Raw genomic sequence first — 24076 nt, forward strand, 5'->3', positions numbered from 1 at the left:
CTGATGAAGAATGGCCCAGTTACTTGTATTGCTTTGTGAAGAATACAAAGGAGCTTGAATATGGATCTTCTGGCAACTGGTAACCAATGTAGAGCCCTCAAGGCAGGGGAAATGTGGGCATGTGGCTTTACATGAAGAAGTAGTCTGGCAGCAGAGTTCTCAACCCGTTGTAGTCTTTTCATAGTTGATATGGTGATCTGTTGTAGAGGCTATTGGCATAATCGAGTTTAGACAGTACAAAAGAGATAGTTGCCTGGACCTTGTGCGGAAATCCCAGCTGGGACAAGATGCGTTGTAGAGATTTTATAGTAATGAATCTTGAGCTTACTATTTTGTCCTCTTGAGCATTCATTGAAAGCATGGAGTCCATGGTAAGTCCAAGGTTTCTTACTTTCTTAGAAACTTAAGGCGTTGTTCCCAGATCATCAGGCCAGGCGTCGTTGTCTTCAATTAATTGTGGCATCTGGGTAAATGCTGCTCTTTCTATCAGTTTGCCCAGGAAAGGTCTATATGTAATTGGTCTGTAGTTGTCAGGGTTCGCTTAATTAAGGAATTATTGCAGATTCTTCATACTAGTGTGGCAGCAGAGGTAGCTAGAAGGATTTTCTTGAAGGTTTGTGGTGGACATGGGTCAGAATGGCTGCCCGCAGGCCTGCTTGCTTTGACCAGATCCATATATTCACTTTGTTATAATTGTTGGTAGGGTTGCAGAGGCTGGGTTAGCCTACTGTGGAGTGGTGTGGCTCACTGGTTAGAGGCGGCAGACCCGTAAGCAAAGAACGGCCCGGGACCAGGGTTCAATTCCTGACGCGGCAGGGTCGTGGACCAGGGTCAGCAGACTCGATAATTCTCGCCTTGGTGCCTACTCTAACCAGGGATCACACTCGGCAACTCTGGGCATTAGCTTGCCTCATCTCTACAACGGCCCCCCACATTCGCCGGGGATGCCTGGTTTCACCTTGGAGATACCCAGTAGGGACCATCTCACAGGGATAGCCAGGACAGGTTCCCCAGCGGTCTACAGTGCCACGACACCTCAGGGCAGCAGTGCGCTTTACAAGACACATACATTTACATTTACATTTACTGTTGTCGTTTTTTATTTTGGAAAGGGGTCAGTGATGGTGGTTTTCCTTTGTTTCAGATTGGAGTCTCACATGTCTGCTTTGGTTGTGTAATGATTTTCCAGTTGGTCTGTGAATTCTTGAGTAATGGGATGAGTTTCTTCTAGGCAATTTGGTTTACGAAATTCTGTGCTTATTCAGTATTTTGAATTCTGTCTGAAAAGAACCTTTTTTTTAGCTTTTTTTATTGATTTACTTGTATAATCTGTTACGTTTCTGTAGGTGAAGTTTGTCTTGATCGGGGTTTTGAGCCAGGTGCGTTTCCGTTTTCTAATTTGTTGTTTTCTCTTTTTGTTTCCTTTTGTTATGTTTTTTTTATTCTGAGTGGTATTAGGATATAAAAGCTTTCTGTAGCCACTCATATCGTTTTTGAACAGAACTTATTGTGTCTAGATCTGTATTGGATGTTAATTGTGTTTCTAAGTGTTCAAAATTGTGGTTGTTCCACGGTGGATCGGTGGATGGATGTAAGATTGTTAAGGATGTGTTGCTTTGTGGTGGTTTATGTAGGAGAGGTGTATGCCATTTCTTTTAAAGGTGTACATAGCAAACATGCTACCTGTTGCATTGTATGGTATAGAGGCAAGGATGATGCCCACTCCTAAATGTCTCTTGTACTTAATGTTTTTTGGAAAAGATACTGTGATATCAGTTTATTGCAGACAAACCCAGTTTAAGACGAATTATTTCAGTCGAGTTAGAGGATCTTTTGAGGTTATTCGCAGATTATTCGCTACCTACATTTGTTTTGCAGCCGGAAAAATAAGTTGGAAAAAGTAATTTGGCGGGAACTTTTGAGCGATAGTAAAGGGTTTTATACATTGGGTAATGTTATTCCTATAGTCTTAAACAGATAAAAAAAGACTGCTAAGGTACGATATTTTTCTAAAGATTTGCAGCATTGTTTACAGATAAGACTGCATATCAGCTGTATGTTTGTAAGGTGTAGTGAGATGCAATTTTATGTAAGGGATAATTTATGTCCCTCTATGCCAAGATTCTTTATGAGATTTAGATTTAGCCAAATATGGATCAAATAAAAAACAAATGGATTAAAGAGGAGGGGACGTCCCATCTTGGCTGTCAATATTGTGGTGCCAAGAAACAGGATACGAGTTTTATTCTTTTGCCCGGGCCTTTTACATCTTCACAGAAAGTTGATTGATCCAACTATTTATAAACATTTTATAGCAACGCACCAGGAAGTACTTTATGTATTATTAAATCCCAGCTGACGACGTTCTTTGGATCTTTTAATCATCATCACGTTAACTTTATTCCGGTTAGAAAAGCCATAAAAGTGCGCAATGCAAGAGACTTTTTTCCTGAATTATGATTTTTGGGGAACTTTGAAAAACCTCTGTATTTTAATGTGTCACATTCTAGTGAATGTCTTTCATGCATTGATGTATTGAATTGTCTTGTGCATTGTTAAATCTTGTAATATGTTTATCTGTATATGGAGCTTCAGACCTTAGTGTTGACAGTCTCGATGTTCTGTAGATAATAATTGCAGTTATGTGGTGAATTGTACTAAGTTTACCAACCTCCAAAGAACGGAAGGACGTTGCAGGAATTTAAATTTGTGACCTACGGCTCTTGGTGGCGAGTGTTTAACTCACTGAGCCAAAATGGTACACCTATGGTATTTAGAAGTGCATTGTAGTACTTTAGTTCAGTTACTGTCTTTTAAAACAAGATTGTGCAATGATTGTAGTCCATCCTCCTTGACCTTGCTGGCTATTGGCTATCCAGATGAATGAAGCAATGCTTTGTGAAACTGGTTACCTCAGTAATTACCAATTGAAACGAAGCTGTAAGCTTCGGATTCACTACTTTCCAGCATTGTCTTTCAACAAGTAAATATGGTTGAATTAATCCGCATCCTACATATATATTTTGGGGGGAATTGGTGCTATTTCCCCTAGTAATGATTTATAAAGGAAATGTGCATCCTGTGTTCCATCTAGACTACACAACGATGCTGCATTTTTGCTGTTATTTTGAATTGACTTAGAATTATTACCTTCTATCGCTTATCCCGCAATGCCATAATTAACCATGGTTTACCTAATTTTGTTGCAGTATTACATCTGTTTCACCTGCATAAAAAGCAAAACGAATTGAGCACAGCTGTCGTTTTAGCATACCAGTTTGTCTGTTTGCTATCTATTTTCTCAATGAAGATGTTATATATCACTGGGGTACATATCCTAAAAATGAATATGTCAAATAGATAGCTTTCATATTTTTTCTCTTAAACGTTATTCCATGAATAAACTGTTTACATGTATTCCCCCTTATGCCATTCCCTTCCTTGCCACTTACTTCCTCCCTTTCTTTTCTAGTTCTTCAATACCTAGTTCTGGAAAGCACCAGAGGAAGGCATTGGATAACGATGATTCACCAACACAAAAAAATAAAGCAAGCACTACACCAGAGGGTCTTCAAGTTCTTGGTAGTCCTGGGGCACCAAACCATCTTCGCTCCAAGACCAAAGGCGAGGACTCTGATAAAGTCTTGCGTCAACTGCTGGGGAAAGAGATTTCGGAGAATGTTTGTACACAGGAGAAGCTATCGCTAGAATTTCAAGATGGCCAAGGGCCTAGGCATGCGAAGAAAACCCTACCTGAGAAGCGGGAGCTCAAGTTAGCAAGATTAAAGCAAATCATGCAGAGAACACTCAGCGAGTCTGACACAGACTCAAACCATTCAGAAGATCCTAAGAACACTCCCGTCAGAAGTGCGGACAAGCCAAGGCCACAGCCGATAGTGGAGAATGTGGAGAACACTGAAAGTTTGCAGTTGATGATTAAAAAGCACACTACTAGTTCATCAGGACGCAGGTTCACCTTCGGCATTAGAGCCTCCAAGTCTGTGGATGGCCACAGCCCGTCCCCTACTTCAGAAAGTAGCGACCCTGACAATGAATCCCAATACCAGTTGGGGAGTGCACCTCGCGGTCAGTGCTCTGCAGATGCTTCTGATGCAAGCTGTGACAGCGTCACTGCCCAAAAGATAGCCACCAGCCCTAAGAGCGCCCTTAAGTCTCCATCTTCTAAGCGTAGGACTGCTCAAAATTCAAAGCTCAGAGTCACCTTTGAGGAGCCGGTAGGACCAGCTGAGGTTGATGTCAGTGGTGAGAAAGACCAAGACTGTAAGTCTCCTCAGGCCATATCTCCGAGTGGCGAAACCGGGGACCAGCAGAAAAGGCCATTTGGGGCAATACGATCCATCATGGAGACTTTGAGTGGCAATCAGAACAGCAACAACAATAACTATCAGGCAGTGGCTTTACAAAAGGCATCATCCACACTGCCCTTTTCATCCATCGGAAGGAAGGCTGCAGATGTCAGGACAAATCCTCTGAGCCTGGCAAAAGGAAAGAATAAGAGCGTAAGTGAAGCTTGAATTGGGGGGAGGAGTGATGTTTAAATTAAAAAAAACTTTTAATGGAAATTGTTTGGCTACTTGCAAAGGCTACTAGCTTGCGTTTTTTTCAATACATAGCCTCTTCATTAATGTTTTCATTTAAATTGTGCATCACAGAACAGGAAACTGAGAGAAGCTCCTTCTGGTGATTGTTACTGAATGCACAAAGAGCACTGGATAATCGTCATTGGATCAAGATCCCTGCTTTAATTTTCTTGCAAAACCCTAAATCCATTTTTACTTAGGAATAGTTTTATGATCTACTTGGAGGAATGTGCCTTACATTCTACAAATGAACACGCAACCAACTACCGTGTATCTTATTACATTCGCTTTCAGATTGTTTCAGTACAGGTTCTGTCTGCTGGATGATGGTGCAATAGGCCCTTCTTTTGCTCTTATCAGTGATGGTGGTGAAGCAGTTGTTTGTAATTTGGCTCTTATTTGTAGCAGTGTATATCCTTTCATAGATTTACTTTGGTAGGTTGTAAAACTGGACAAAGAAGCTTGAATTCTCTTCCACTCTCTGATTGTTTTCAGATGTTAGCAAATCACAGAGCTCCGTGTGAGTGTGGTTGTCTGTATCCCATAGTTTGTTTTCAGATAAATGCCATGTTGTGAAATGGAAAATTTCACAATTCTTTATCAGTGCCAACTATTTGCTTAAAAGGGAGGTTAAGGAAGTTTACTATGTTTAGTGTCTCATACAATTTAATCTCCATTTGAGAGGCTTATTGGAATTATCTCCGTTATTTTTGGCTTATAATATACTTAGTACAAATATGTGCATCTGTACCAGATTCCTACCACCAAAAGCAATGTATCTCATACACTTGGAGATTCATATTATTCCTACTTGGATTTAGTGATTCTCTTTGTGAAGTTAGTGAAACTCTTGCAAGCTTTGCTATTATGTTAATGTTGTTTCTAAGAGGTCACGCAAAGGCACTAGATGCAGAGTTTTTGCTTTTCACCAAATTTGGGAGGTACAAAAAATAAACAGGCACGTGAGGAAGGGGGCCTAAATTAAATTGTCGTCTTTATCTATGACATAAGTGCAGCAAAGGGTTAAAAGGAAATACTTTTAGTAAGGGGCCCTACAACAGCACATCATATGATTCCCATTTGTCCTTGGAATGTGTAGCAGTTTAACTTGAGGTCAGAACTGCCAATCCTATTTGGTTAAAGACGATTTGTACACTGAACTTTTCCAAGTTGCAGGGCAACTCTCCTCCCTGGTCAGTTCTATTGAAAGGTAGGTACATTTGAGAAAATGACTTGACGGAGGTCCATGTGTAATAGTGAACACTACAGGCTACTTAAAGCCAAGTAAATTATTCAGTCGTTATGTGATTATAACCATGCTGAAATTAACAGGAAGTTGTATTTTAGACAAAGATGTCTACATTTTAAGGGGATTCATGTCCTTCCTGCAACAATGAATGGGTAACTACTTAGCAATAAATCATTGCCCTGTTCTCAGGATACTCCACTCTTTGTAATGACATTTCCTGTGACTGAAATGCTGAAGAACTTTGTCAGATCATAACTGGTTTTTGTCTGGAAGATCATGCGTACACTGCTAAAATATGGTACTACTGGTTTCAAGTCTGTTTTGACACAGACCTAAAAAGAGTATTATCATGAGATGTAAGTCATTTCCACCTAATTGTGTCAAACAAATATGTATATAGTTATGTTATGATGCAAGAGAATGTTGTATATCTGAAATAAAAGGGGTGAGCAGTGCATCGCACTGCGGTGTGAATGTCTTATTCTGGGTACTTACTGTGGTAAGCAATATAGTGTTTAGAAAAAGAAAACAGACCGTGGATGCACAATCAATGAAATTTAATATACAGCATATTGTTCTGTTTCGATGGTGAGCATGTGTGGCACTGTTATATGTCTGTCGAGATTTTCCAGTGGAATCGGGTCAACTAAAACTTTGATTACAGAGAGAGGAATACTCCCTTTCCTGCAGTTTGTAGCTATGCATCAACACTGGCTGGAATGTCAGTCAGAAAACTTTATTTGAATATAACCAGTAATCATAAAACTGGATACAAAGTTAAAAAGGCCCATGAAAGCATCAGAATATCATACTTTTGCTACAACGGACGATACATTTGAAAAAAGAACCAACAGTAAAAGTTCTGTCACAATCTGCAAGGTGTATTCAACTATAAAAAAAAATCCTATGATTTCTAAAATTATTGGCTTTCAGTACAGGATTTAAACATTTTTTCCATATAAAGTATAACATTTACAAAAAAAAGAGTAAAATGCAAATGCGCTTGTATGCGACTATAGATAGAAGGCGAAGCTCTTAATGAAAGATTGCAGAGGGACAGCTGGGTGGTTGATGGAAGTTTACCAGCAGAAGCAGTTTCCTTCAGTTAGAATGCAAGGAGCATGGGCATACACCCAAACACCAGACCCCTGGATGGCTACAGTCACATTAAGTTTTATAAAACTCCAAAGACTCTGCAATAGGTTTACCTGCTACCAAATGGGTCAAATTAAAAAAAGCACCTAGAGACTGAAGTCAATTGCTGATTTTCTTGCTCCAATGCTGGCATGCCAGGAACCAGAGGCATTAAACCAAAGCCCTAAGTCGGGAAAACTAGAAACTTTAATCAGCTCATTAGAATTAATACTTACGGAGCTCATGTTCAGACACTTGCGGCCGCAAGTCGTTATGTGTAACTTAGCGTAATAATGGCCAAATCTAAGCTAGTCATATAGTTGGGGAAACCCAAGACCACATTTTTAAGGATGTGAGGGGTATGTGCCAACAGCACAGGAACGTCCACCGGTAATAAAAAAGAAATTCGAACCTGGTCAGTCATGGAGACATGTTGCCCACAATCAGCCAGATAGGTGCTCAGGTTATTACTATAAAGCAGGAAAAGTATAAGGGCTAAGGATAAAATCCTGTCGTACTCCCCTTTCTAGGCTGAATGCATCAGAGTATTCGCCATTGGGGCAAACTTCACTCTAATAGACAAATGACAGAAAATTCACCAGGGCCCTTGTCAAGCTCAAGTTCCAGTAACATCAGTAACGTAGGCCACAATCTGTACTTGCTAATGTTATTAAATGCACTAGACGGGTCCATGAAGGCCAAGTACAATGGTCAACGTCTTGCAATACCATTTTTCTTTATGTTAAGGTGGAGATTCAGGCACTGCTCCATTATCTCTAGGCCTTTCCTAAATCCATACTGACAGACATTGAGAATATTGCCTTCATTAGCCTAAGTTTTTTTTTCTGTTAAAAACCACTGTACCCAAAACTTTAGCCAATGGATCAGAGAGAGAGACTGGCCTTTATCAGTGTGGGTCGTAGTGATCCCCCTTTGTAAAAATGGGTACAGTCAGAGAGGTTGACATCGAGGATGGAGAATTAAGGGTACTCAGGTTGTTAAACAAATTAGTGAGCAAAGGTGTGTACAAATCGTTGTTACACTATCAGGTCCAGGTGCTTTGTTAGGGCATTGCTTTAAGGCCATGTTTATCATATGTAGCTCTATCCTCAGGGGAATTCTCCAAAGGACAGGTTTGGAAGGATGGCATACAGAGCAGTCGCTATTACGATAAATATTTGAAAAATGGGCAACCGCTGTTCAGCAGTAATATGCAAGCTAACATTGGAAGAAGCACTGTTCTCAATTTAAATACGATTTACTCTGTGCCAAAACTCCTTACAACGTTCAGTGTTACTATCCATAATAATGGTATGAAGGTTGTTTTGTTTGATCTTCTATTTCCTGGCACTGTTGACTTGCTTTTAAGTAGCTCAACAGTGCACCATCTCCTCTTTATCCCACGGAATCTCAGCAAGGGCTTTTCTCAACCTCCTATTGGCTAAAGAGCAGGCAGCATTAAACCATATAGCAGTCTCCTTCATAAACGCCTCCAAAATAAACCACTGGAGACCTGGAAAGAAGGGCATGTAAAAACAACATCAACATTACACTTAATTAGGGAATCGAGTTACAAGGTAGGATTGGGTAACTTCCACACCAAGCGCAAGTACCCATCCATTGTGTGCAGTTTAATTCTGAAGCCGAGCCAGCAGGTAGACTGCAGAGATGAAAGCATAAAACGACACAGGAAGAGGTTTTGGTCGCTAATTCATACTTTTTGAATTTCACTCTGTATTAAAAGATCAGTCAGTGAACTGGTCATAAATACATAATCAATGATAGAAAGTGGGTACCTGAGGTATCTTTGGACCATCCTGTTCATGAATGTTATTAAGGTTAATTTTTTCTATGAATGTTGAACTGACAAATATTAAAATGATTACTACAGATAATGTCTAACAACTAAGTCACATTACTGTCAACATCAATAGGGATAACCTTATACTTTAGTGAGAATCTAAGTCAAATAGAAAGGCTGACTTTGCTGTTCCATAACAAGGTGGCTGTGCTGGGATATAGTAGAAACTATAGCCATCATGCAAAACATCGAACTCTTTTTCATGTCCCCTGCAATAAAATGATGTGTTCGAGGCATGTGAGCTGTAGATCACATGCTTTGCATAGCCTGCCATCTAGTGTTAGGTCCGGATGTTTGCACTTTGTTTTTCTTCGAAGAAGTTTTTTCTAGTAACGAGGTAGGTGACTCCTCCTTTCGGTGATAGTGCGCATGGGCATTGACTCTATTGTTCAATTGTATTTTTCCGTCATCGGGTCCGGATGTGAATTGTTGTGCTCCGGTTCGGCACCGTTTCTCGGATTCCCTTCGACGCGCAATCCACTACCCTTGATGGTATTGTTTCTCGATCGTGTTTCCCATTCTCCGCGTATTTTTGGGCCTCCCCACGTCAGGCTCGCTGGCAGGCGATGGAACGGACTCCATTCAAGCTATGCCCCGGGTGTCGCGCTAAGTTTCCGAGCACCGACTTGCACGAAGTGTGCAACCTCTGCCTATTCCCGTAACACGACGAAAAAGACTGCACCTCGTGCCGATCGTTTTGATCGAAGAAGACTTTCTGTGACCGTAGGGCTCGACGTCACGGAATGCGATATCAGGGCGCCTCTGTACTGGACATCTTCGGCGAAGATTCCGATAGAGAAAAACTATACGCCCTAGGAGCCAAAGAAGCAGAACATATCTCTGTGTCTGAGGCCGACTCCGTCATGGAAGAAGAGGAGCAAGTTACACTGGGTCATCATATCGTGAATACAGAAATCCCCTTGCCCCAGCAACACAAGACCAAAAAGGCTCCGGTCCTTCCTCTGCCTTCGGGCCAAGGTCGGCACTAAGACAATGTCCCGGGCGCCCCACCGTAGGGCCAGGCGCCGAAGCACAAGGAAAAGCCTTTCGGCTCGGGCTTGAGTCAGCCCCATGCCGGTTCCGAGCCGAAGCCTTCAACGTCGAAACCGAAGCATGTCTTCGTAGCCTTTCCACCATTACAGAAGAGTAAATCTTCGGAACCAAAACTTTTGACGCCGAAAACGGCATCCAAAAACAAAAATACTCCCTCAAAAGAGCCTCGGTCTGACGTTCCACTTTCGGATCCGTAACAGAAAGAACTGGTTCTGGATGCAAAACCAGTTCTTTCTGTTACGGATCCATGCCAAACTACCTCAGAAAAGGAAAATGGGCCTGCAGGAGGATTACCACATTCCTCTGAATAATGACCCTGATTTATATCCGTCCAGACCGTCCCCACCCGACGGCAACATAGGATATATTGAGCTACTTAACAGGGCTGCTCATTTTCATGGCGTGGAGCTGCATAATTAGGCTTTAGAAGAGGGTTTCTTATTCGAAACCCTAAGTTCCTCTCAGAAAGCTTCTCATACACTCCCAATGCTTAATGGGAAGCTTAAGCATACAGATGAGATCTTTAAAGAGCCTGTGAGGGCAAGTATCATTATACCCAGGGTGGAGAAAAATATATATCTGCACCTACTGACCCCACCTACATCAAGGGTCAGCTGTATTTAGACTCCCTTGTGTTTTCCTAAACTCGCAAGAGAGCTAAGTCACAGACCACAGGTGAGGACCCTCCTCCTGTCAAATAGTCAAAATTAAATGATGCCTCAGGCAAAAGGGTAGCATCGCAAGCAGCCAATCATTGGCGCATTGCTAATGCTAGAGCTTTGTTAGCTTGCTATGATAGGGCTCATTGTGATGAGTTATAGAAGCTAATGCAATTTCTGCTTGATGAGCATAAATTAAAGGCTAATTACCTTATCCAGGAGGGTAAATTAATTACAAATACCTCCATCAGGTGTGCCTTAGATGCAGCAACCCACGCAGTAAACACCAGCATACTGATACGCAGGCATGCTTGGTTGAGAACTCCAGGATTCAAACCTGAGGTGCAAGCCTCTATTCTCAACCAACCATTCGGCAAGGAACACTTCTTTGGCCCAGCGGTTGACACTTAGGCTGGGAGAACAAAAAGGAACTGAGGTCGCAAAGTCCATGGGGGGCTTTGCAGTTACCTTCAAATAGGGGATCCTTTCGTCGCTCCTTTTACAGGGGTGGCTCCAAGAATATATCCACAGAGAATTCCTCCTCCTCTTATAAGGGAACAACCAATCGCCCTCATCAAGAAGCTATTTTAGAGGTGGGTTTAGAGAAAACAACGGTAAGGGAAGAGCCAGAGGCAACTCTACACACACTTTCCCCGCAAACAACAAGCAGAGACTTCCTTCCGCTTCCCCCGATCATTCCACTCCTGTTGGGGGATGTCTCTCCCAATTTCTACCTCTCTGGAATACAACTACCTCAAACAAATGGGTTCTAAAAATTATCCAATATGTTTACTGCCTGTAACTTAGACACTCCGACAAACATTCTTCCAAGATCACATGCAAAGTCACAAGAACATCTCACCCTTCTCAAACAAGAAGTTCTCTCTTTGTTGCAGAAAGGAGCTTTAGAACCAGTCCCGCTACAATATCAATGGGCTGGCGTATACTCCCTGTACTTTTTAATTCCCAAGAAGGACGCCCCTCTCAGGCCTATACTAGACCTCCGAGAACTAAATCAATACATTCAGTCGTCCACTTTTATATATTGACACTCCAACAAGTGCTCCTGCTCCTTCAGCAAGGCAACTTTCTGTCCTCTCTGGACCTAAAGAGCGCCTATTTCCATATCCCAATACACCCTGCTCACCACAAATAACTCTGGTTCGTGGTAGCAGGCCAGAATTATCAATTCAAGGTGCTCCCATTCGGAGTAACTACTGCACCCAGGGTTTTCACCAAACGCTTGGCTGTAGTCGCAGCTCATCTACGAAGACCACACATTCACGTCTTCCCATATTTAGATGACTGGCTCATAAAAGCCAGTTTGCAACAAAGCTGTCTATGTCACACTCACAAAACAGTGCAGTTGCTCCACGTTCTTGGATTCACAGTATAACTGTCCAAGTCCTTTCTCCAACAATGCGTTGGAGAAGGGACTTGGACAGCGTATTTGGGAGCGTATTTGGGAGCCACTATAGATACACAAAAGGCTCTGGCATACCCCAATCCGCCAGAGTCCGCAATATGCAGTTTTAGCCTCGTCACTCATTGCCAGCTCGAGTGTTAATGCAGTTACTGAGGATGACGGCGTCTTGTATCCTAATAGTCCCTTATGCAAGACTTCAATTGTGTCCCCTGCAGGAAGGCTTAGCACGTCAATGGAACCAAGCTGAGGGTCTGTTATCAGATCTAGTGTTGGTGGACGGCCACACCCATCGCTCTCTGCAGTGGTGGCTTCAGCGACCCAGTTCCACTGATAGTGCTAACAGAAGACGCATTGCTCACTATTAGGGGAGCTCATCTCGAGACGCACAGAATTCAGGGCATGTGGAGCTTACAGCAAAAGCAGCTTCACATAAATCATCTAGAGCTGCTAGCGATATTTCTAGCGCTCAAAGCATTTCAAGTTCATCTAGTAGGGAAAGCTGTCCTGATTCTTACAGACAACATGGCAGCAATGCACTACATACAAAAACACCCTCTCCAGCTTTCACAACTTTCACACGCCATCTGGAGATTGGCCATACGTCACAAAATGCATCTCCTCGCAGAACACCTTCCAGGAGTAAACAATCAGATTGCAGATCTGCTCAGTCGTCAAAGACAACAGATCCATGAATGGGAACTCTACCCTCAAGTTCTCCTTCCATTCTTTCAGATGGGGGCTTTCCAGACATAGATCTGTTTGCCACAAACTTAAGCACAAAATAGCCAAGCTTCGCATCCAGGTAGCTACACTCATTGTCCAGAGGCAATGCACTATGGATGAATTGGTCAGGGATATTTGCCTGTGCTTTTCCGCCTCTCCCCCCTCATTCCATTAGTGGTTTGGAAACTCAGACTAGCGTCCCCGACACTAATCCTAGTTGCTCCCACATGGGCCCGTCAACCATGGTTCACATCCCTGTTGGAGGTCTCAGTAGTTTCTCACCAAAAACTACATCTCACACCCAATCTCCTCACACAGAGCTGTGGAGACATAAGACATCCAGATCCCAGTCCTCTCAACCTTGCGATCTGGCACCAGAAGTCTTAGATTTTGCCTACCTCAATCTCCTGCCAGACTGCATGAACATCTTCAAAGAGGCTAGACTTCCTACCACAAGAGCCTGCTATACAGCAAAGTGGACGCTGTTTGTGATATACTGTAATACCAATCAAATCAACCCACTTGATGCTTCAGTTCAGAACATTATATGCTATGTGTTACATCTACAACGTTCACAGTTAGCATACACATCCAAACGCTTACATCTTGCTGCAATATCAGCATACCTCCAGAATAAACAACATTTGTCTCTCTTCAGAGTGCCTGTCAACAAAGCATTTATGGAGGGACTTGGTCATTCCCCCAAGACTTCCACCTGCTCCAGTGTGGAATCTCAACATTGTTCTCACCAGACTTATGGGTCCACCTTTTGAGCCATTGCACAGATGTGAGCTGCAATTTCTCACTTGAAAGGTAGCTTTCCTCATACGTTTCACATCACTGAGGAGAGTAGGTGAGCTTCAGGTACGAACCATAGAAGAACCATTTTTACAAGTACAGCAAAACAAAGTGGTTCTTCGTACCAACCCTAAATTTCCTACCCAAGGTCATTTCTGCCTTTTATATCAACCAATCCTTTGAGTTGCCTGTGTTCTTCCCTCAACCAGATTCTGTGGTAGAACGTTCTTTACACACCTTAGATGTGAAAAGAGCATTACTTTACTACATAGAAAGGACAAAACCTTTCCGTAAGACAAAAAAACTATTTTTGGCTTTTGCTCCACCACATAAAGGCAATCCCATATCAAAATCAGTTATTGCACGGTGGATAGTCAATTGCATTCAAACATGCTATGCAAAAGCAATACGGACATTGACAATTTCTCCTAGAGCGCACTCCACATGCAAACTAGGGGCTTATATGGCATTTATAGGAAATATACCCATAGATGACATCTGCAAAGCTTCAACATGGTCTACACCTCACACATTCACAAAACACTATTGTGTAGTTGTGTTAGCAAGACAGCAAGCTAGTGTGGGCCAAGTAGTTTTACGTACACTATTTCGAACAACTGCAATTGCTTCAGGTTAGCCACAACTTTGGAGATAACTGCTATATAGTTATGCAAAGCATGTGATCTACAGCTCGCATGCCTCAGAAACAAAATGCTACTTACCCAGTATGCATCTGTTCTTGGCATGTAGAGGTGTAGAGGTGTAGAATCACATTAGCCCACCCACCTCTATACCTGTTGCAGTGACTTCTTACTTAGATACATATATACATGGACATCTTTTTCCACTACTCTCACTAACTCCATTATCACAAACTGCGAGAAAACAATCGATGCCCATGCGCACTATCACTGAAAGGAGGAGTCACCTACCTTGTGACTGGAAAAGACTTCTTCGAAGAAAAACAAAGTGCAAACATCCGGACCCAACACTAGATGGCAGGCTATGTAAAGCATGTGAATCTACAGCTCTACTTGCCAAGAACAGATGCATACTGGGTAAGTAGCATTTTCCTTAAACTTATCAATAACTGACTACCATTCCTCGGATCTTGCTTTAGAGACAAGACCCGTGCTATTCCAACTAATAAAAGTAATTTTAACAATAGGAGATGTTGTAGTGGTCCCAACGTTTCATTTGCATTACTCTAGGACAAATCATCCAGGCCAAAAGAAGTATTATACAAAGAATTGCACTTTTGTCAGTCTGTTTCATCGCAGGACTTCAGTGGTAAGAACTATTTGTGCAATGCAGTCAAGCCACCAGCGGCTAAGGGTGTGGTTGCCAAGAAACTATTAAGTAATAAGGAACATGATACTTATAAAAGTATGCAAAACGAAAAGCTAAAATACTGCCTTTCTGATTATGCGATTTCCTGAAAATAGAAAGTAAGTTACTAACACGCTTAGGCCTTTTCGAGTTTATCACCATGGTATTGCCAGCATATGTCTTAAGAGCATTTTAAATCCTGGATACCCTTCTTACAAAAATAATTTGTTTAGGATTTAGAAGGTTAAAACCAAATGCTTGGAAAGCCAATGTATGGTTTTGTTCTTACGTTGCAGGGCATCTTCAGTTGACAATTCTTCTAAAGATGATATGTTTCCCGAAATGAGGACATAAGAACATGCATGAGGTTAATGGCAGTTAATGGTCAAGATATCTTGCTTTTGGTATGAGAGCGCCCATCCCCAGAAACTCCTGATGCAGCACAAAGCTTACCAAATTTGTCTTTACCCTACAAACATCTTTATCTCACTAGGCCCATCTCATTAACAAACCCTCAGTCTCACAATAGTCTCAATAATTTCTCTCTGATTTCTACAAACCATGGTCCTCCAATGGATTTTTTGTTGAACTGACAGGGACTGGAATACTAAGAAACGCGAACAATTATTCTATGAGGACCGGGAATAAAATAATTGTTACCTCAAACCTAATATAAGCACTTTCTCAGCCACTTGTACAAACCTTGAGACAAGAAATATGCCCAAAAGAATGAGACAAAAACCATAAAGATAACTCATGAAAAACATGTATCTAAAGCCTAGTATTGCATGGACAAGTCAAGAAAATGGATTTCAATTCAGATTTAATAACAAGATTATTATTACAAGTAGCTTCACAGCACTAAACAGAACATTATTGGACAGCTGAAAAATCCTCTGTGGAGGGAAAACGGCATATATATTTAGGTTCAGTTATTAATCATACATACCAAACCAAAGCAAAGCTGATCGGTTCAAGTTCGTCCTCAGTTCGATCTGGTCAAGTCTGATCTGCAGCTCCATATGCCACAGTCGGAGTCTGATAACCTCTCAACCAAAAGATTATTTCCTTGCACAATTTACCTGCCGGCAAAGTACAGAATTCGAGGTTGCAGTTAGATATAGTTCAGTTCATAAAAGTTTATTCCACCCAGCGTGGATTAAAAGGAGTAATAGGAAAGATAATAAGGATCAAAAGTCTCTCCGACAGCATGCCAGGCAGGAAAGGAAAAATTATAGCCAGCCCCCACTCCTCCTTTGATGGGGCATTTATACCTCTATATTATTAACGTGTCAGTTTCAATGCATGTGTTATTAGGTAGACGTTACAAAAGCTCAGATTTGCACTACATAAAGTCTCTAGTTTAAACGATTTTGCAGTTCAAGAACTTCATGATGCGTACACATATCTTCAGGTACGAACCACATTTGAATGTTATGATCACACAATTCTATGTTAATGATGATTTTCTCACAACTCGTAAATATGTTCATTTGTAGTTCTCATGTTATCTCTTATTTAGTTTAAATTTTCGTATCATCATTTAGAACACTTTGCATGCTTTTATGATGCGGTATGTATTCTCATATTTTTCGACTTAGCAGGTTAACATGTCTTCATCAGGAAATATTTGTTGTAATGATCATTTACAGGTGAGAATTTATAAAAGAAGACATCTGATAATATCTACGCTCCGTCACTCCCACATTGCCCTTCACAGAATCAACCTAAAGTTGGTGGAAAACTATGCTTCTCATGGGGTGGCACATCGACAGTTTCGCCTCCCACCGCATGAGTCGTTCACCATAACTGGGAGACCAACATGTAAGGCAGGACCGTTGTCAGGGGGCTCAGTACGCCTAGAGTAGTTTATCATTCAGTTTCGACTCCGTAGAGTCCAATCTTTTCCAAATAAAACAGCCATGCTATTAAAGACATACTCTGTGACAATTGCAAAAAGGTCAGAGTAAAGGGGGTATCACAGCCTCACAAATGTTGGTTCCCTTATAATAAGACACGGGTGTTCTCATTGTCTGATTCTTACGATTTGCTTAAGGCTCAATAGAAAGTAGAAGTCCATCAATGGTGTCTGGCATATAGTCCCAATAATTACAGTCCTCTTCGTTTGTACGGGCGTTATCACTATTTTGTTGGTATACAGAATGGTGGTATATACATCCTGGGCCTGAAAAGGCACTTGAACAGAAGTGTACCCCAACTAACTTTATACTTTCAGAAGAGAAGTCCATCCAAATTCTCCTTAGTTGCTGGTATATCAATATGGCAAACACCTTAAATGTTAATTTTGTCTCATCATCATAGAATACAAAATCTTGGGAACAATTTTTTAATGTCATAATACAGAGGTCTTCAGCCTCCTCTATAATGAGAGCTGCTTCTAATCAGTGACAGTCATTCCAAGCTAATGAACAAATATAATAACTGCTAACTTAGTTTGGAAATCAGTCAACAGTTTGTCATTTTCACATTAACTCTTCAACTGCAGCCCCACACGTGAGCTACTAGGTTATTCTTCCTCTGCCCTGTGCTCACAAACACCGTTTGACTGACAGTGTGGGCTGCTTTTCTACCAGTCATGTGGCTTTCCAACTGCATAGTGATTAGTCATGTTGCAAGCTGTGTGCTGTCCGTCACATGGTTTGTGTGTTTGAGTGTGGGTCTTTGCCATTGGTTTGGCTGGCTGCCTCTTCAAGGTTCTGCCCCTCAGTAGTTTGGCTCCTGTCTTGGGCATTAAGTGGCACCTCTAGGTTTTGACACTCTCGATCATTGACTAGGCTAACCTCTATATCCAAGAGCTAATTACTGACCACTGGTGAGCTACTGGTAGATCCCGGTCTACCCACTGGAGACCCCATTGTGATATATGGATCTGGTTCCATGAAACAAAATTATTGTTTGCCGCGATAAAAACTTCAGAGACTCTGGGTGACAAGACTCGGCAGCCACATAGCTCATCCCATGTCTTCTGGCTTGTGCTGTGCTGGTTGGTTGAAAGCAGAGACAAGCAAGAATTTGTGCATGTTTGTTTGGGATCGAGTGTGGTATAGTGGTCTTATTCCGAAGGGCAATAGGTTTGTTTCATTTCTGAAATAGGACTAAATGGAATGAAGGGCTGTAAGGTAAACATTTTAAAGCGCATTTAGTAACACATGAATTTTCCTACTCTAGCGATCTTTGCTGCGAGTTCTTTGTCAGTTTGTCATCCTCACCCACCAAAGAAGGCTCATGTGAAGCCTGAGACTTTGCAGTTAATTTATCTTTGTCTGTTTGTCCGGTTGGACAGCAGTCTTAAAATGATGATCTAACCACTGTATAATACAACAGTTAATATATGTGACCGTTGGACCCGTTTTATGAAGCATTATGTAATTGGTTTTACAATGTAACAAAATATTCAAATTTGCTAATCTGACACTAAAATGCGCCAAATTCTTCCCACTAGACCTCCATTAACCTGTGCAGTGTTTCCACCCTCGGAGTGCACTGATGGAGTAACTTTCCAGGTGGGAAAGTAACAGAAAGGGTAATGATAATACCAAACAAAGGGTGAATGCTCATCTTCTTTGCAGGTGGGATCTCCCACGAACGACCATAAACCGTCCTCTAACCTTACATTTGTTCTTACAAAGAAAAAAACTTACTTGCAAATCACACTTAAAACGGTGCCTTTGCAAAAAGGCTTTTTTGCAGTCTACAAGTGCAGTACCTTTGTAAATTGGGCCACATCTTGTTCAAAACTCTTAATGAATTAGTGTCTGTAGTTGCATAACACTTTTTAGGTTTCGGCTACCGTCCCACTGCATAAGCAGTGGGTGGGCGGAGCCGAAATCTTTTGTTAGTAGTAGGGGGGCCTGAGCACGCCCCTCTTCTCCATTGGCTGGCCTCGTAAATGCTGGCCAGCCATTGGAGGAGAGGAGCGTCACTGAGTTCAGGGCCCTCCTTGACGCGATTCGGGGGCGTTTCCGTGTCTTTTTTTAAGTCACGCCCTCTCCTCTTCCCATTGGCTGGAATTTTACCTTCCAGCCAATGGGAAGGGGAGAGCACGCAAACACGCCCCCAAATCCCAAAATGACCTTGTTTTATTGGCTACTTGGATCCCGGCCGGAATCCGACCTCCGCAGCAAGCTGAAGCGTCAAGGAACAGAACGGTAAATGTGGCTGCCGCCGTGCCCCTGTTTATGTAACATATTCTGGTACAACAAGTGTATGTGTCCTCAAATGCATTTTGCGAGGTTGCTCGGCTTGTGTTTAGATTGTTTTGTAGTTTTATTTAGAGCGAACTGGTTTCGAAGGTATTGGAGCGTGAGCACTAGATACATTGAGCAAGGGTTTTAGGCACGGGAGATTAAGTAGTTTGCCCAGAATCACACGCAGTTTAGCCGACGCAGAGACTCGAGCCGGGGATGCTACATCACGTACCCAGCCTCACTACTCCAGGTGAGCACGTCTCAGTATTAACCGGAAAAGCTTCGCCTTCTGAAGCAGCTGAGCGGCTGCAAGAGTGTGTGGCGCACACTGGGGTCGTCTCTACGAGCCTTTGAGCCCGAACGTTCTCCACGACTCCGTCCGCAGGTCTCTGTGATTAAAAATGGATGCCAGCGAAAAGAAATTCGCAGGGGGAAAAGGAGGAGAATGCTGCCCATGCCATGAGCACTCCCCCCTGCAGCAAGCGACAATTACAGGAGGCCCGGGCTGAAAACACGAAGAATGAGGCGACCGGGAGCTCACCCCGCACCTCCCGTGCCCAGCGTGTGTGCCCCCCTACGTGGGGCGAAGAGAGCGCCAAGCGGTGCCCGCCTGCATCCACCGCGGCGGAAAGCGGAGACCCCTGCGGAGCCCACCCGCGGGGTTGAACAAGGGCCGGAGGTGAGCCCGGGCGGTATACTGCCTGGGGGGGCGAGCAAGCCTGAAGCGCCCCCCCCCCCTTGTGAGTTATTTTAAGCGGTGCCCACCCGCATGGTCGTGGCGCCCTGCCGGGCGCGAGAAAGCCGACAGCAAACACACAGCAAAAGCAGCGCCAGCGGAGCCCACCCGCGACCTGCCTGCAGCGTCTCCGGTCCCCCCCACACCCCGCAGCGCAGCATGTGTGGTGCGTAGTTGCCGCTGCGAGGGGAAATGACATTAAATGTGAAGCGGAGCGAAGCCCACCCCTCCGTTTGCCCTACAGTGCTGCACCAAACACCCGTGGCACAGGACGCCACTATTGAAACCCCCCCACCAGGCAGAAGCCAAAAGGAAACGCACCCCGCTATTTCACACCCGCGAAGAATCAGGAACTCCGCCCACTAGTGCCTGCAACCCGGTCCGGGGAGGTCCGCAGCGTGAAGGGAGCTGCCAGGGCCGACCAAAGCGCCTCAAGCAGGAGAAGAGACGGGGCGGCGAAGAACTGAGAGCCCGACAGCAGCCCCACACTAATCCCCCCCCCCCCCCCCCCCACAGAAAGCTCTGTGTGCAGCCAGCGCCACGAGGTCAGGAGAAAAATCCCAGTACAACTGATGCCAATCCCCGCTCCCGCGTACCGTGGAGGCAGAGAGACTCCGTGAGTAAAGGAGCAGCAAAGCCGTTGCGAGGCTTCTGTAAACACTGCAGTGACAAAGAGCCCCGATCGTGTGGTCCCAAGTACACACAGTTCCACACAACAGATAATAAATGGATTAAGTGAAAACAGCACCTACCTGACTGCAACTGCAGGTGCCCGAGGGGAGTCCCAAGAAGGTGTGCCAGCTGGTGGGGGCATTTCACACTAGGGTAAAAGTGCATGAGCCCCGCAGCATCGAACATCTGCCGAGACTCCCGAGGTCAGAAATAAAGTAACACTGCCACCCAGTGGCCATACGATCACATGTCATTCAGGGGCAGGACAGCCTGTTTGAATGCACAGGACAGAAAAGGGGGCACCAGTGACACGAAAGCAGATGGCAAGACATGGACAGGCAGGCCATGAGGTGAACTGACCACTGCAGCCCTGCAGTATAGCCCCAAGCGTGCCAAAGGAAAGTAGAGTCCCAGCAGAGGAGGGCAAGCTGGAAAGCGCTCAACCAAACAAAGCGCAGCGCCACGCCAGCACCACAGGGCACACACTGTAGCGCCCCGCCACATAGCGACAAAGAAGCCCGACCAAAGGCACAGCACAATACAGGGCAGCAACGCAAGCCAAAGACTGAAACCACCATGGTCACTGCACGGTGACGTAAGGAATCACAGACTCTTGAGCACACTGAGAGACGCCAACGAAGGAGAGCGCAGGAACGCGCCAGAAGCACAGAAACACAGCCACGCCCAAATGACACCACGTCAGTACGCAACCTCCTGAGGACAAAAGGAGACGGCGCAGGAACGCGCCAGCAACGCATAAACACGCCACAAAGCGCAAGAATGCGACAGGAGTGCAAGAACTCCACACCCGCACGACAGGACCGCGCAGCACTGCGCCGGAACGTGCCAAAAGCGCCAAGGACCAAGAGCGCCAGAGTGACGCTGCACAGCGACATCTCGCAGCAACCAGAGCGCCATCGTCAGCACGCATGGCGGCATGCACCAGAGATGCACCAGGAGCGGTGACACAACCCTCCTCGGCGCAGACAAAGCGCGCCAACGCCAAAACACTGTGACGCGCCCAACAAGCCGACCCGCCGATGGTCGCACCAAGCAAAAAGCCGTCCTGCCCAAAGGTCGCACCCAAGCAGGAAGACGACTCGACCAATAGTCGTGCCTACACAAAGAAGCCGACCCACCAAAGGACACACCCAAGCAAAGAAGTTCGACCACCAAGACAGTTCACGAACATGGACCAACGGACTTCGACAACCACAATTTAACATTCTGAGTCAAGAGGGAAGATCGCAACGACCGGTCCAGTCACAAGAAGAGAAGATCACAGTGTCGGAAAGCTATGCCCAAACCAGAGAGAAACAGCCAAAACATCAAAGGCGGGAATAAAACAGGATGCAATGCTAGCGCAAACCCTCGACCCCCGGAGAAGTAAACAGCGTGAACGTCCTTGCATCTGGTGAACGCACGCACATAAACATATAGAAGGGCACACTGCACAGCTAAGCGATATTTAGTTTATATCTTGCTGAACGATGAGCGCTTTAGTTCCACTGATCAGGGGCGTAACACAGGCCCCTGCAGCCCCCGCGTTGCGGGGGTCTGCGCTCCAGGGGTCCCGCGCTTCAGTGGCCCCCCACTCTCAGCGGGAGCCAGCAAGCCTAAATGCCGCGCACTGCCTTAAATGGTGCCCGCAAGGCATGCCAGGGCATCTTCTTCATTAATTAATTAAGGTGTGCAGGCCCAGACTCTTAATTAATTATTGGTGCGCACTGCGCAGGCACGGGCCTCGAAGCCTCGACAGTCAGGCCCTCTGGGATCTTTTTATTTAAAGTTGGGTGTGTGGCGCCCAGTTCGTTCCCCGCCTGCGCGTTCTTCAGGGTGTAGCATAGGGGGTGAGGCTGGTGACCAATGCCGTTTTCATGCGTATTGTAATTGAAAGTGCGGGTGACCAGTGAGATGAATCGGAGGCATCCTAGGACCCAGGCCAGCCGGAGATTAGTGCGAACTTGGAAGGACCGTGAGGCCGCCGGGCATCATTTAATTATTACAAGCCCCTGCTTGGCTAGCCTTGCCCTCTTACGCTGCCCGCTCGCACCTACCTGCTCTGAAGCTGCAGGCCAGGCCTTCGGGTAAGTCTGTCCGGGGCAGGAGTGGTGCGTGGGTGGTGGTGGTGGCGAGGAGTCTCAGTAAGTGGGGGCCGACATCTTTGCTTAAAACAAATTTACTGGTTTCTTGCACCAACTTTGTTTTTTAATTGCTTTCAATCCGTAAAATCATGCCAACAGGGGGTGCGTTCTGCGGCTTAGACCTGCAGTTTCTGTGACGTGCCCGGGCGCCTGGCTTGTGTAACTGCCAGACCTCTATCCTTCAGTGGGGCTGGGGCAGGAAGTCGTTTTAATGCTGACAGGGGGATTGAGAAAGTTGTGATTTGCAGAATGCAATAGAGAGCAGACAGCTAAGGTGTGTGTTATGCTGCTGGAACTTTTCGGTGCTTGTTTTCAAGTTGGGCCACCAAATAACAGCCCTGCCTTCATTAACTAATTGACGAACGCAACAAATGCCTTTCGCAAGTCCCTCCAACAGTGGCCGATATGCTTTACGTGGTGAGCAACCCTCAGTGATCATTTACATTGATTTTCATTCAGGTTTGTTCTGTGGGATTTTTTTTTAAAGACACAGTCGGTACACAACCGGAAGTACATACCACAACTTGTTAGGTTTTCACAGCCTGAATTTCATACCATTTTTTAGATCCGGCTTTGGCCAGACCTTTTATTTTAAAAGAAAATACATCTGTACAATAAGCTTATTTAAAGGGACTCTCGGCCAACTTTCTTCGTCTATTGGGCCGTTGGTGTAATTCACATTTTGCACACAGTATGGGGAAGGGGACCATATCTGTCAAGTTTTCACTTCGCTTATGTGGGACATTTACAGGTCTTCAGTCATTTATGAGTGACATTTCACTGCCTTATGTGTGCACTTTAAGCAACACTTCATAGCGAGTAAGCAGTTGTTTTGATTAAATAAGGTAATATATGTAAGCAGCCATTTTTTGTCAAATGTGACAAACTTGAATCGCATTAGAACAGATGCTATGCTCATGACGTTTTTCAATCACTAGCTATCCCTATCCTTACTGGGCACAGGGCACTTGACTCCTATGCTACACACTGTTCTTTCCACTGTGTAATTCTGGGCATGGTGCTGATGAAGGATTTATTAAACCACAACTGATGATTAGTGATAATATGTCAATAAAATCACATAGCAGCAGTTAGTGACTACCTGCAGAAACAGATCTCAACATTTAAAAATGTGAATCATTCTGCGTATACTTTTAATGCCTCCTTGTTAAGTATTTCAAGCACCTTAGGTGTCTCTTCCTTGCAGAAGTGAGCCAAAATAGTGAAGAGGCCTTTTTTGTTTGTGGCTGTGACATGTCCAGGGCTTAATTTCAAGTTGTGTGTTAATAGAAATCATGGGGATAAAAATGTTCATGCGAGTTTATTTTTCCATAACACTTCTTGTAATAAATATTGTGACAAAGGACAAAGAATATACCTCAAAACAAAGACACATCACTCCTCTTTGTCACATGATTAATTTCTACAGACCTTTTTATTATTGCGGTTCCATGTTCTTAGAGTATCTTGTTGTTCTAATGGG

The 24076-nt window shown here is 44.1% G+C and overlaps 1 protein-coding gene across 2 annotated transcripts in view; it reads left to right on the plus strand.

The window, feature by feature from the left end:
• Nucleotides 1-24076, plus strand: part of SNCAIP (synuclein alpha interacting protein) — a 440197-nt gene that overhangs the window by 384430 nt on the left and 31691 nt on the right. For both annotated transcript variants that reach the window (XM_086961078.1, XM_086961079.1), the window contains exon 11: nucleotides 3473-4520. In XM_086961078.1, the coding sequence (XP_086817204.1) occupies nucleotides 3473-4520 (1048 nt within the window). The remainder of the gene's footprint in view (nucleotides 1-3472; nucleotides 4521-24076) is intronic.

The sequence above is a fragment of the Lissotriton vulgaris genome, chromosome 3_1 (assembly GCF_964263255.1).
Source record: "Lissotriton vulgaris chromosome 3_1, aLisVul1.2, whole genome shotgun sequence".
In the NCBI taxonomy this organism is placed as follows: Eukaryota; Metazoa; Chordata; class Amphibia; order Caudata; family Salamandridae; genus Lissotriton; species Lissotriton vulgaris.